This window comes from Syngnathus typhle, linkage group LG5 (genome assembly GCF_033458585.1).
Source record: "Syngnathus typhle isolate RoL2023-S1 ecotype Sweden linkage group LG5, RoL_Styp_1.0, whole genome shotgun sequence".
NCBI lineage: Eukaryota > Metazoa > Chordata > Actinopteri > Syngnathiformes > Syngnathidae > Syngnathus > Syngnathus typhle.
The window spans coordinates 15,506,420-15,519,342 of record NC_083742.1 but is presented as its reverse complement, the minus strand read 5'-3'; the positions used below and the strand labels follow the sequence as shown (position 1 = coordinate 15,519,342).

General features: G+C 52.7%; 1 protein-coding gene across 5 annotated transcripts; it reads left to right on the top strand.

Moving 5' to 3' along the window:
* The first annotated feature begins 163 nt into the window (after positions 1-163).
* taok3a (TAO kinase 3a) lies at positions 164-12,719 on the top strand. Of its 5 annotated transcripts, none has more exons than XM_061278281.1 (22): positions 164-304; positions 2,301-2,415; positions 3,053-3,252; positions 3,470-3,541; positions 3,634-3,735; positions 3,833-3,878; positions 3,968-4,064; positions 4,451-4,564; positions 4,774-4,865; positions 4,942-5,035; positions 5,306-5,387; positions 5,566-5,733; positions 5,796-5,984; positions 6,118-6,213; positions 8,196-8,432; positions 8,500-8,535; positions 8,671-8,799; positions 9,260-9,463; positions 9,537-9,776; positions 10,014-10,226; positions 10,733-10,915; positions 11,697-12,719. In XM_061278281.1, exons 3-22 carry the CDS (start codon positions 3,121-3,123, stop codon positions 11,859-11,861), a joined length of 2,691 nt encoding a protein of 896 aa, XP_061134265.1. In that variant the 5' UTR covers positions 164-304; positions 2,301-2,415; positions 3,053-3,120; the 3' UTR covers positions 11,862-12,719. The 5 variants fall into 5 exon arrangements, with proteins under 5 accessions (XP_061134265.1, XP_061134262.1, XP_061134266.1 ...); XM_061278278.1 differs by lacking the exon at positions 11,697-12,719 and adding an exon at positions 11,018-11,651; XM_061278282.1 differs by lacking the exon at positions 8,500-8,535.
* Positions 12,720-12,923: the final 204 nt, after the last annotated feature.

The following is a 12,923-nucleotide window of genomic DNA, read 5'->3' as shown; positions in this document are numbered from 1 at the left end:
TCCTACTGGCGGATTAGCCGCTAGCTCATGCTAGCGCAAAGTCACTTGGGAGTCTTTCAATCGACGACGTCACTGCGCTCGGTCGGAGGCGGCGGCAACTTCGTAGCTGTCGACTCTGGTTCGGATGAGTCGCATCACGTTTGGATGATTGGTCAGCACGCAGCTTGCCTTCCAGTAGGCTGACAGACGACTGCCGTGGCTGTGGCCGCGGTTCGCTCGGGTTAGGTCACCTGCTCCGCGTCCACGGCCGCTTTCTTGGGACAAGGATGCGTCGCTCGCTCGGTGGTCTTCGCCGGTGCCGCTGGTGAGTTCGACACACGGGCGGAATGTGACAGCAGGTGGGGAGGAGGATTTCGTCAGTGTTACGCAATGTGGGTCAGCGTGACAAGTGCGTGGACTACCGTGGAAGGTTTTACTATCAACGCCGCCGCTGCCTCCCCCCCCCCCCCCCCAACCCCATTCAAATTTTTGCCTTTGATCTAAATTACCCCTATTTTGTGCGTTCATTAATTCCAGTAAATTTATTTTTTACCATTTGTCTGCCATTCAATTGAATTTGTCGACTGACGCGCTGCGTTCAAAGTAAACACGATTGTTGTAAAAAGCTAGAAAATGACGTCAACCCCCCCCCCCCCCCATCCCCCGGCTCACGCACGCGCCAACAGACGCTTCGCCGTCTGTCGCTCGTGCGCGGTAAAACCGTGCGCGCGCGCGATCCCGTTGCTTTTGTCCTGGTTGATGTTGAAAAATGCGCGCCCGTGAGGATTCGTTATACGTCGGACGTCACCCGATTTACGTTAACCCGCCGTACCAAGAAAACACCTTTTGCCGCCATTCTCGTGCAGTCATTGTGTCAAGGCCCAAGTGATCGGTGTATGTTTGGAAAATGTGAATTTGTGTTTTTCATACTTGTGCTCTTCACTGAGTGCAGTTTACACAGGTTGATGTCTTTAGCTAACACCGTTTTTCCGGTTACTGTTCGTGCCAACTGCTCGGTCATCTGTTTGGAAAACGATTGGATGTTCCTCATCCAGCTGAGCGACGTTACGTCACAGTTTATCAGTCGTTCTGCTCATTATTGGGTAGTCGTGGCGTCACTGTCCTAAGGAGGCCGAAGGATCGGTCTGCATGCCTGCGGGCCGTCTCTTGTATGGCATGTACATAATTTAGAGCGCCGGCATGCATTTGAAGACAAGGACGAGATGACTCGGTGGCCGTTTCCCCTTTGGGCTTTCCTCTGGCTTCTGCTTTTTTCCACTTGGGCGACCCAGATGACCTCCCCCAATAAAATTGCTTCCTCACGCCCGTAATACCTTCCTACTTTTTACGCAGAGAGACGTTTTTTTTTTTTTTTTACTGGAGTCGCGCCTCCTCAGTTCACAGTTGACCTCATTTTTCCTACCGCGCTGTCAGTAGCTGTTGCTAAAGATAATCCGCAATGTTAAGTCGGACGAGTCCAGTCTGCTTGGCGGGTTAGCGCTAATTAGCATACTTTTAGCTACTGGCGGCCGGCGTGGTCGTTGTTTTAGTGTCCCGGGTTGGCTCTAAGTGTTGAGGTCTGGCGGATTTACCAACCAACATCAAGTGTTTTGGAAATAATATGAAGATATTTTATGGCTATACTGTCGTAGTTCCATGTAACGTAACTAGCAGCACGCTAAGAAAATAACTAACCAATGGATGGATTACTATAACAAACTAGTGGACAGTCAGATGGACTGAGCAATGACGAAATAAACAACTGATGAACTCTTGTTGGCACTAGATGTAACCGACTAACTCGGATGAGGGCAGATGGAGCGACTCATGAGCAAGGTTAGAAAAGAAGTCAATAGCAGACGGACTGGTCGACTGTCCGGCTAACTGACTGAAAAGTCAGCCGGCAAGTGCACGGACAGGTGGATGGACTGACTGACAATTGACTACCCACTAACCTGACGGGCGCTAACTGAGGCTTGCTGACTAACTCGCTGATGAGCAAATGGACCACCAAGTGCCTAAATAAGGAAGAGTGAGGAAGCTGAGGAGTAGGAAGCCAAGGGTCCCAGAGGTTCCTGCCAGTGTCGGTTTGTGTTTGAAATGATTCACGGGCATGCTCTTTATTTTTTATACATCTAGACCGCGTGTGTGTGTGAGTGCATGCATGCGTGTGCATGTGCACAGGCAGAGCAGATATTTTTATCCCGCTCATAGTTTAATCTGCAGCCACACTCTCATCAAGCCCCCAAAAAATAGTCCATTCCGAGATGTGCTTTGCAATTCTAAGTGCGGACTCTTTTTTTGATTCTTCCTTGTTTCAGGAGTAAGAAAGATCTCGTCTGCGAGGAGCATTGGCGTCAAATCTGCTTCGGCTTTTAAGTGAGGGCAGAAGGAGCGACCAAAGGCACATCTGGCGACCGCTCCATTCACACTCAGGTAGACAATGCAACACAACGTACCCGCTTGGTGGTGTGAGAAGCAAAAATGCTAACTCCCTTGGTGTTCTTCCGTAGTGCTTGATTCTCACGAGGGTCGCGTGAGCCAATATTGGCTGATCACTCCCGTCCGTCATGATCGCATGCCTTCGGTTCACTTGAATCTATCGTGAAAATAAGGGCAGCAATCGGGTCAATAAGGCCGCAATTGCTTTGTTCTTGCGCCATTTTGTTCAACATTTATTTTGGCTGTAATTGCACAATTGGCCGGCCACTAGATGGTGGCACAGTAGAGGGAGAATGGAAAGCAAGTAGTATTGGCCGCCTCCGGTGTCCCGCTTTTGACGGACGGCGGCTCAAAGTGGCCGCTTTGCAATGTGCATCTTCGGCCGGGATTCCTTTGTGATCAATGTTGAAAGCTGAGTTGAGAAGTAAAAGAAGAGACATCCAAATGGCTCATTGAAAGGGTTCATTGTGAAGGTTGACTTTCATCTTTGGTTGATTGCTGACCTTAACCCTAACCCTTGCTCTGTATTCGGTATCGGCGCGTCTTTTTGATTGAGGACACATCTGGCAATCCCGCCCGTGGCGAAGGGAAGGGCTTTCAGCTTGGTGACCTTTTGGTTTTTGCTCGGCAGCCTTTGGCGGTGCGGCTGGCCAATGCCAGGCCGGCGGCTGGCGTCGACGAGAGCAGCGCCCCCTGGCCATGCCGTCGTCGGCGCGCAAAGGGGCGCCCAAGGACCCCGAGCTGGCCCAGCTCTTCTTCAAAGACGACCCAGAGGACGTCTTCTGCGACCTGCACGAGATCGGACATGGCAGCTTCGGGGCCGTCTACTTTGTAAGTCAAGACTTTTAGGACGCGAAGAAAAAAACGAGCCCTTTCGGGTCTTGGAAAAAGTCCCAAGGGCCCACGCCTGACGTCATCGGCTATTTTTTAGGCTGATGCCTGCGACGTTAGCAACGTTAGCGTCGTTGCCCAAGTCAGACAAAGATTTTTTTGGGCACCAGAATGAATGTGTCTGCTCTGCTCTCATTGTCTTGTCATTTTCGTTCAGGCCCGCAACTCGTATTCCAACGAGGTGGTGGCCATCAAGAAGATGTCCTACCACGGCAAGCAGACCACTGAAGTAAGACACGCACATACGCACGCACACACGGCAATACGCTCCCAAGAAAAAGTCAGCATTGCGCAAGCTCCGAGCGTGAATTTCTCGGGCAGAAGTGGCAGGACATCATCAAGGAGGTGAAATTTCTGGGCCAGCTGCGCCACCCCAACACCATCGAGTACAAAGGTTGCTACCTGAGAGACAACACCGCCTGGGTGAGTATTTCCTTCCGTGACGTGTCCGGACGGCGCCCCCTGCCGTTTGCTCGGTGGTTCAAAAGCCTGGGCTCATCTTTCTTGTGCGTTTGAAAAGCTGGTGATGGAGTACTGCCTGGGATCAGCTTCGGATTTACTCGAGGGTACGTTTGCTCCCCGGAGGATCTTCTGCATTCAAATTTGTGTACGAGAAGGTTGTCATTTTTTTTTTCTTGGCTTTGGTCTATCAAAGTTCACAAGAAGCCACTGCAAGAGACGGAAATTGCCGCCATCTCCCACGGTGCCTTGCTGGGACTGGCTTACTTGCATTGCCACGACATGATTCACAGGTGAGCATCGTAAATCCGTCTCGTCAACAGCGAGCAGAAGCCAGCGGGGCGACCTCAAGCAACCTCGGCACGATAAAACGGAAGGGCGGAATGGGTACGCCGTCTGGAGCCAGAGGGGGGACAGTTTTGAGGGATTTTAAATCAAATGCTTTGAATACATTGAAAAAGCAGAAACCCTGTCAAATGGAAAACACATCCCTCCAAATTCAGACCCCGTTCTTTTATTTTCCTGGGGGGAAAAAAAAATAAGCAAAAAGGTATTTTCCACAGCTCAAAATTCGAGTGTTTTTTTTAGTGAACGTAAGATGCAATGTCCCTGTTTTATTTAAAGCCTTTTTGTTCAGCTGCAAAGCTCAATGTTGTTTATCAACACTGGTACTCTTCAGAGACGTGAAGGCGGGGAACATCCTGCTGACGGAGCTAGGCCAGGTCAAGCTGGCCGACTTTGGCTCCGCCTCAATCGCCTCACCCGCCAACTCCTTTGTGGGGACGCCTTACTGGTGAGACTTTGAATGAGAGCTCCGAGTTGGGCTTTCACTTTTCAATTTGGCCAGGCCTCATTGTTTGTATTATTCATGCTTAGTTTGTGTTCTCCCCGGGCCACTGCAAAAACACGCGTGGACGTGGAAAGGCCATTGGAGAGATTTGCTTGCAGCATGAGGGAAATCTTTGGTGTGCCCAATTGCGTGTTTGTTGTGCGTGTGGTCAGGATGGCCCCCGAAGTGATCCTGGCCATGGACGAGGGCCAGTACGAAGGAAAAGTGGACATCTGGTCTCTGGGGATCACCTGCATCGAATTAGGTAGCTGTGCCAAGCCAAAGGTGACTTGGGTCCGTGGGGCCTTTGACTGACTTTTGTCTGGCGTGTGTGCTTCCAGCCGAGCGCAAGCCGCCGCTGTTCAACATGAACGCCATGAGTGCCTTATATCACATCGCGCAGAACGACTCGCCCACCTTGCAAGCCAACGAGTGGTAAGGCGCCAGCGTGCTCCCCCCTACACTATCCTAGCCTAGCCTAGCCCAGCCCAACATGCCAGGCAACACAATACGCACACTGCAATACGACGAGGTTGGAACTATGCCTTTGTCATTAGTCCATCTGTTTTTAAAATGCAGCTTCTTTGAAAAATGAAATTCATCTTTGGAGCAGATGTGCTCATTTCCAATCAATTGAATTGAATTGGAAACTTCGCATATGATTGGAGTAAATGCACAAGTCCACAAGGGCATCCATCTGTGCAGGTCTGACCTTTTCCGAAGCTTTGTGGACTACTGCCTTCTGAAAATTCCTCAGGAGCGACCCTCGTCGGGGGAGCTGCTGCGAGTGAGTGGCCGCCGCAACGCCGGTATTTGAAGCCGATTTCCAAACTGCCCGCGTTGGAAATGTTTTTGTTCGAATAAAGTCCATTTGATATCAATGCAGCGCAAGGGAACGAGGACTCTTGTTTGATTTTCTGTGCGTCTCACAAAGCGCCCGCTTAAAAGCATTTTTCTCGTCCCAGCATGACTTTGTGCGACGGGAGCGGTCGCCGAGGATCCTGCTGGACCTGATCCAGAGGACCAAAGATGCTGTGCGCGAGTTGGACCACCTGCAGTACCGCAAGATGAAGAAGATCCTCTACCAGGAGAAGCACAACGGGCCCACGGGGGAGAGCCAGGAGGACGAGGAGGTGGGACCAGACACATTCAGACGGCCGTGGGCAGAAGTGACTTTGTGGACGTGACATGGCAGGACAGCGAGGCGGCCAGTCGCGAGATGAACAGCCTGGGCAGCGACCACTCGGTAGCCAGCACGTCGGTCAGCACGGGCAGCCCGAGCGGCAGCGTCAACAGCCTGCAGGAGCATCTGGACGACATGAGCCTGATGATGCATCCGCACGACTACGGGGGAACCCTGGAGTCCCCAGCGCCTGCTGACGAGGTATTACCGCCACAACGGGCCGCCCAGACTGTCAGCTGGGACGGGTTGCAGGGACTGGATAAGCCAAAAGTCAGCGTGCTGGCTTGCTGAAGGGAAAATAAACAAATTGTGTGTGTGTGTTTTTGCGGAGCAGCATTGCAAATGGGATGACAGCATGCACCCAAAGAGCAGCCAGGCCCAAAGCTACAAGAACCAGGCCCGCTTTGCCACCATCAAGTCAGCATCTTTGGTGAGTCACATGCGGGCAGGGCCGAATGAAAAACACGGCCAATGTCTCCAAGCCAGCTGGTTATCTGGCGACGCATCGTTTGCTATTTGGCAAATATTTGACGGACGGCTGCATTCCATAAGCAGCGACGGCAATACCAAACAGGCTGCGTGAGATGTTTGGTGGGCATGGTCATGTAAATTGCATCTACCCACATGCATGTCTTTAGCTCTCAGCGATTTTCTTGCAGCCACTGGCAGCTGGAGCAGCCTAAATGAGCTGCGTGGTGGGCATTCTCCTTCCACTTCTTTTCTTTCTCGCTAGGTCTCTCACTCGTCTGTTGTCATGGAAACAAGTGGTAGCCAGTTGTAGTAAGTTGTCTGGCTTTCACGTGGGCTCTTGCAACTCGCTGTCAACCGCTGGGCGCGTGCGTGCGTGACAGAGAGGGCGAGAGAGAGAGAGAGAGAGAGGGAGAGAGACCGAGCGCGTTTGTGTGTGTTTGCAGTGTGTGAGTTTGCTGAGATGAGCGTGCCCCGGTGTCCTTGACAAATGTTTAGAACGGACACGCGCGCGCTCGCACGTCAGCTCATTTGCTCCTGTGTGCCAGCGTGCTGGCTCGGTGTTCGATGACATCATTTTTTTCCCGCGGCCCCGGGCAGGGAGACAAAGAGTTCGGCCGTGGGCAGATTGTGGAGCCGCACTCGTCGTCGATGCCGGTTCAGGCGATGGTCCTCCGGCGGGATTTTTGCGCGCCCTCCGTGGGTAGGAGGCGAAGGTTGCGAGAGTGGGGGAGGCGCAGAGGTTATTATGGGTCAAAACAAAGCTCGCTTGTCCAACGAGGAAGCGACGAAGCCGGCTGTCATTTGCAAACGCACAAGTTCGCAGGCATCCTGCGTGCCCCACCCCCCACTTCTTGCTCTTGCAGTTGAGCCGACCGCCGCTTCTTAAAATGACAACGTTGTCTTATACTCGTCCAGTGCGCCAGTCAATAGTCTCCTTGTCACCAAATTAAGTCATTTGGAGCGAGGGTGTGCGTCCTTGGCCAAATTTGATCAAAACGGTGCCTTTGCAATTTCATTCTTTTAGCACTCAATCCATCTGTTGCTGGCAATTCCCCTCACGAACGTGCCACCAACTGACCCGCCCCCCTCCAAGGTCCGGTCAATGAGGTATTCATGTGAGCCACCTGCTGCCCGCCCGCCGCTCAAAGAGCCGCTCTGTGCCGGCCTTGGCCTTTGGGTTTGCATCCAACCGTGGAGGAGGGGGGTTCCTTTCGGACACCCAAGCTCCTGCAGACGCGCTGGGGCCAGACGATGAAACCCGGGCCAGCGTCCCGGATGCCGCCGCGCTCGGCCGCGCTCGCTGCCATGTTGTGTCCGAGGCGTTTGGCCGGGAACTACCGGAAGATGGACACGCAGCGACCCTTCTGCTTTCAGGTTGGTCCACTTGACGATCCTTGGCGAGCGTGACCCGCAGTGATTGAATTGTTCCGACGTCAAAGGTCGGGCTTTTGAATGGCGTGAGGAATATGGAAGGTGGAGTAGAAGATGGAAAAGGTGCAGATTGGAATGATTTGAATCGGTCAAGAAGCGGGTAAAAGAGGTCAATGTTGAAAATATTTGCATTTGTGAGTCTTGGCATGTAAGAACTGCTGAGCTGAAAAAACCCAATGTTGCACTGTTTTGTGTGCTTCTTTGCCCAATCTTTTGAGATTGAGATCTGTTGACAAATGTGGAAGCGGCGGAATCTCAAGACAATACAATATGGTGAGCCTAAAAGCAGACTGACCGTACTTGCTTCGGTAGTTGCGGGAAAACAAAACGTTCTTGCTCTTGCTGTTTTGGTTCTGGTGGAGAGGCCGCCTGTTGGATTGCAGCCCCTACTGTCGCTGCGTGGTGGTGGTGGGTGCTTAGGGTTAAGGCTTCATAACAGCGTTTGGTCCAATCCTGCTGAAGTGACAGAACAGCAACGTTCTGTTCAAATGTTGCGCTCTCGGCTCTCAGGTGACCAAGCAGATCCACGAGCGCGAGCAGGAGGGCGAGCTGCGCGATCAGATGTCGGGCTACAAGCGCATGCGGAGACAACACCAGAAGCAGCTGATTGCTCTGGAGAACAAACTCAAGGCCGAGATGGACGAGCATCGCCTCAGGCTGCATAAGGAGGTCGAGACGCAGGCCAACAACGCCTACGCGGAGTTGGAGAAGCTGGCTAAGCGGCAGGCCGTGCACGCCGACAAGGAGGTGAGCGGCGCTGCGAGTGGGGCTTGGGACCAGGGGAACTAATACGTACGCAAACACGTGTCAACAGGAAAAACTCTACGCAGGAAAGGCAAAGTGTCTCGAGGTACAGGACGAGCTAGCAAACACAAGCCGCGTGCGCACAGGGGCAGGACAAGCTAGCAAACAGTAGCTGCGTGCGCGCAGGCGCGTGACGAGCTAGCAAACACTAGCTAACGTGTCATCGTGCTCCCCGGCGCAGGCCAAGGTGGCTCTGGCCGAGGAGAAGAAGTTCCAGCAGCAGATGGTGGCGCAGCAGAAAAAGGAGCTCAGCACATTTCTGGACACGCAGAGGAAACAATACAAGCTCTGCAAAGAGAAGATCAAGGAGGTAAGAAAGCTGTCATCGCCACATGTCGCACAAGAGACTTTCACACGACTTGGGTTGTATGTGGACAAAATGGATGTCTCTCGGAAGACTTTATAAAAGCGAGCCACCGTTTTGGCATTCACAACACATCCACATTTGTCCCTCAAGACACAATTGTTCATTTGAGGACGTCCAAGACACAAAAGCGTCTTTGATGCTGGCCGAGGTGGAGTTCCTTGGTGACTGAACACTGTTTTTGCCAGCTTCTTTTTCGCTCGGCCATGAGTTTGCAAAACGCGCGACGGAACTTTGTGGCCGTTGTCACTTGTACCACCTTGCTGGTGGGTCACTTTTCAACTGCTGAGGAACGCTGACAATCTTCTGTTTTCAAAACGTGGGAAAGCACGCCGCGGCCTTTGAGACTTGCCAGACGTCAAAGACAGCGAGCGACGGTTGACCATGTGGTTGTTTGGCGCGGTAGGAGATGAGCGAGGACGCCAGCACGCCCAAGAAGGAGAAGCAGGAGCGTCTGTCCAAGCACAAGGAGAACATGCAGCACTCGCAGGCCGAGGAAGAGGCCGAGCTGCTGGCCCGACAGCGCCTGCGCCTGGAGCGCCACGCCCGTGCCTTCAAGCGCAACGCTATGCTCGCCCGCCACCGCCTGGAGCAGGAGCACATACGGGAGGTGCAAAGTTTTGCCCCCACCCCCACCCCACCCTTGCCGCCATTGGGTAAAAGGCGCCGTTTGGGATTTGCAGGAGCTGAATAAGAAGGAGAGCCAGAAGGAGCTGGAGCACGCCACGCTGATCCGCCACGACGAGTCCACGCGGGAGCTGGAAGGCCGGCAGCTGCGCTGCCTCCAGAAGCTGCGCGAGGACCTGATCCGGCTGCAGCACCAGACTGAGCTGGACAACCAGATGGAGTACAACGGCCGACGGCAGAGGGAGCTCCGCCGCAAGCATGTCATGCAGCTGCGGCAGCAGCCCAAGAACATCAAGGTGGGTTCCGCTTCTGGTTTCTTTCCTGTCGCCCGAGCTCTTTTGGCTGGGCCTCACCCATTTAAAGCCAAAGACTGGCTCCACGCAAATGTGGCTTTTCTCGTACTCCTCCCGGATGAAAGGTGGCTTCCTGGTTGCTCCGTTGTGTTGACCTTTGATTTGCATAGCCCCGCCCTATAGGCTCGTGTTGATGAGGGTTGAATGGTGACTTGTTGTGCTGCGGGTGCCCGCGTGCAGTCGCTGGAGCTGGCCATCAAGAAGCAGTTCCAGGACACGTGCAAGGTGCAGAGCAAGCAGTACAAGGCGCTGCGCCACCACCAGACGGAGGTGACGCCCAAGGGCGAGCACAAGGCCGTGCTCAAGGCCCTCAAGGACGAGCACACGCGCAAGCTGGCCATCCTCGCCCAGCGCTACGAGCACAGCATCAACTGCATGATGGCCTCGCAGGCGGTGCGTACCTGCACGTCGTCACCTCGAAACCAAGCGAGCACCCTGAGCGAGCACCCCGAGCGAGCACCCTGAGCAAACACCCCAAGCGAGCGAGCGAGCGAGCACGCACCCCGAGCGAGCACCCTGAGCGAGCACCCTTTCACATTGACAGCGCCGACAAAGCGCCAACACGCGCTCTAGGCTCCTACTTTGCCAGGGCTCCGAGGTCAAAGCAGATTTGGCCACAATTTGCTTAGAGAGAGCCACGGTCAGCTCGGCACAGATCGGTGAAGATGGACGGACGGGCTGCTGTCAAATGCCAGTGAAAGGATGTGGCTCGCCCGCTCCTCCAAAGAGCAGCCTATATTCAAATATTACACGCTTTACATTGGTGGCCCGCCGATGTGTGGATCTTTCCTTCTTGCTTCCTTTCCCCAAATTGTGTTTGCTCCCCCGTGCACGTCCGTCCTTCTGTCCGTCCCTTTGGGAGACCTGACGCTGGGATCTTGTCTCACGCTTGCGCTCAGCTGCGGCTGGACGAGTCCCAGGAGGCAGAGTGCCAGGCGCTCCAGCAGCAGCTGCAGCAGGAGCTGGAGCTGCTCAACGCCTACCAGAGCAAGATCAAGACTCGGACGGACGCACAGCACCAGCGCGAGCGACACAAGCTGCAGCAGAAAGTGTCACTACGACGCGCCCACCTCGAGCAAAAGGTATCCCGTCACGGGGCTTTGTTTTTGTGGCTGTTTTTTCTGATGTGTGTACGCACTTGTTAATTTGTCTGCGACCTCATGGCGATGACGTCATGCGTGCAGACAACAAAGGAGGCGGGTGGGCGGCCGGATGGCGTTGTAGCGTTGCCTGTCGCCCTCTGCTGGACGCGCGTGGACGTGGCGCACCAACACCATGACGTCATACTTGCGCCCTCGACTTGCGGGCGTGTACGTGTTATGCGCGTTCTACTGTCCCGTGCGTGGATTTGTCACGAACGCTCACTGGGACTAAGGAATGTAATGACTATTATTTATTTATTTTTTTGGGGGGGGGGGCTAAAAGTAAAATGACAGTAATCCCCCCCCCCACCTCTTGTTTCTCTTGTATTGCTTTCACTGACAAGTCATCGCTAAAGCGCTATTTTAAATGTACAATTTAAACACTCGTTTTCGCTACTCCTTTTTGAAAGAGACGCTCTTCAAGTACGATCACTTACGGTTTTCAGTTCGGTTCAGTTCGAATGTGGTTGGCAAAGTGATGCAGTCTTGGGTCACTCACCAGAACGGCTTTGAAAACTGCGCGCGCGCACGCAAGTGCAAAGCCCCAGCTGTTACAAAGACAACGAGAGAATGGCGACCCCAAGTGGAGAAAAATAACAGCTGCCTTGGCTTGTCGAACAAATAATTGATGGGAAGATGGCTAGAATAAAATGTGAAACATATCTTGATTCTGCGACGTCAAATAAAACAGCCATTGTGGTGGTGGTGTTGTTGCGGTCAGATGGAGGACGAGTTGCTGTCTGTGCAGAAGGATCGCACGGAGCGCGTCAAGCATCTGCTCGAGCGCGAGGAGCGCGAGCTAGACGCCTTTGACGCGGAGAGCGCGCGCCTGGGCTTCGCCAACTTGGCCGCCGCGCTCGACTGGGCCAAAGACGATTACAGATGAGACGCCTTTGACTGCGCCTCCTCCCTTCCCTCCACTTCCCCCCACCACCGCCTCCTCTGCTCCTGCCACGCGAGCGAGCGCCACTCGGAGCCTTCGCTCCGCTCAGGCGACCGAGAACAAGAGGAGACTACAAAGAATAACCGTCATCGTAAAGTGAGGTTACGATTCTAGCAAAAAAGCGCTCGCTGACACACGTGAGCGTCGACTTTGTACCGAAAGATTTGCAGAGAGCTTTGACTTATTTTCATATTTCTATTTTAACTGCGATTTCACAGGCTAAAAAAAAAACCCAAATGTTTTTCCTCCTCCCATAAAGTGTCCCATTTTTATTCGTTTCGACCACGATGAGGATAATTGCAAGCACTTTAATCCTGGCAACAAGCACGGAAGCATCGACAAGCTTTCCTTTCAATTTGTTTATCAAATCGGCTTCTTGTCGTCGATGGGGTCGGGGTTTGGCTCGCCTTGCGTCATGAACTCAAGCACAATTCAACCACCAAAACGGTTTCATTTCACACCACACTACGAATTTACTCAATTGTTAAATCACTTTACTTGATTAAACCAAAACGACCCCCCACCCCCCCTCCATGAAATTGTAAATTCCTGCCAACTGTTCATGTCTTTCTTGAAAAATGTTCACTGTTCTAGGTGAAAAATGAAAATGTTAACGTTGAGAAAAGTAAAATACAGTACTAACGTGTGCCCAGGTTTTTTGATGTCTAAATGTTGTCTTCTGGTCATCAGGTTGTTATACTAAATTAAAAAACTATGCACATTAACTTTTAAAAACGATTCAGATTGTGAAATGTCCAAAAATACTGATGTGGGTCAAATGAAAATTTGTTTGTGATTGTAGGACTGTTGATGTTCAATACCAATTTTCTCCACGATTCCACTCATACTTTGGACGCATATGATTCTATCGAACACGACGATTCAAATTATCGAACAAAGACCTTGCTTTCTTTGGCGGACAGTGACCAGTCCGTCCATCTGCTACAGCGCCAATGTACTGCAGAGCGCGAGAACTCGAGTGTATTTTCCATTTAAATAAGTAAC

Excerpts from the sequence above, each read along its gene's own strand:
- taok3a (XM_061278278.1), top strand. The coding sequence starts at position 3,121 with ATGCCGTCGTCGGCGCGCAAAGGGGCGCCCAAGGACCCCGAGCTGGCC. Across the intron at positions 4,866-4,941 it reads GATCACCTGCATCGAATTAG|CCGAGCGCAAGCCGCCGCTG; the intron begins GTAGCTGTGCCA and ends GTGTGCTTCCAG. Across the intron at positions 8,800-9,259 it reads GCAAAGAGAAGATCAAGGAG|GAGATGAGCGAGGACGCCAG; the intron begins GTAAGAAAGCTG and ends TTGGCGCGGTAG.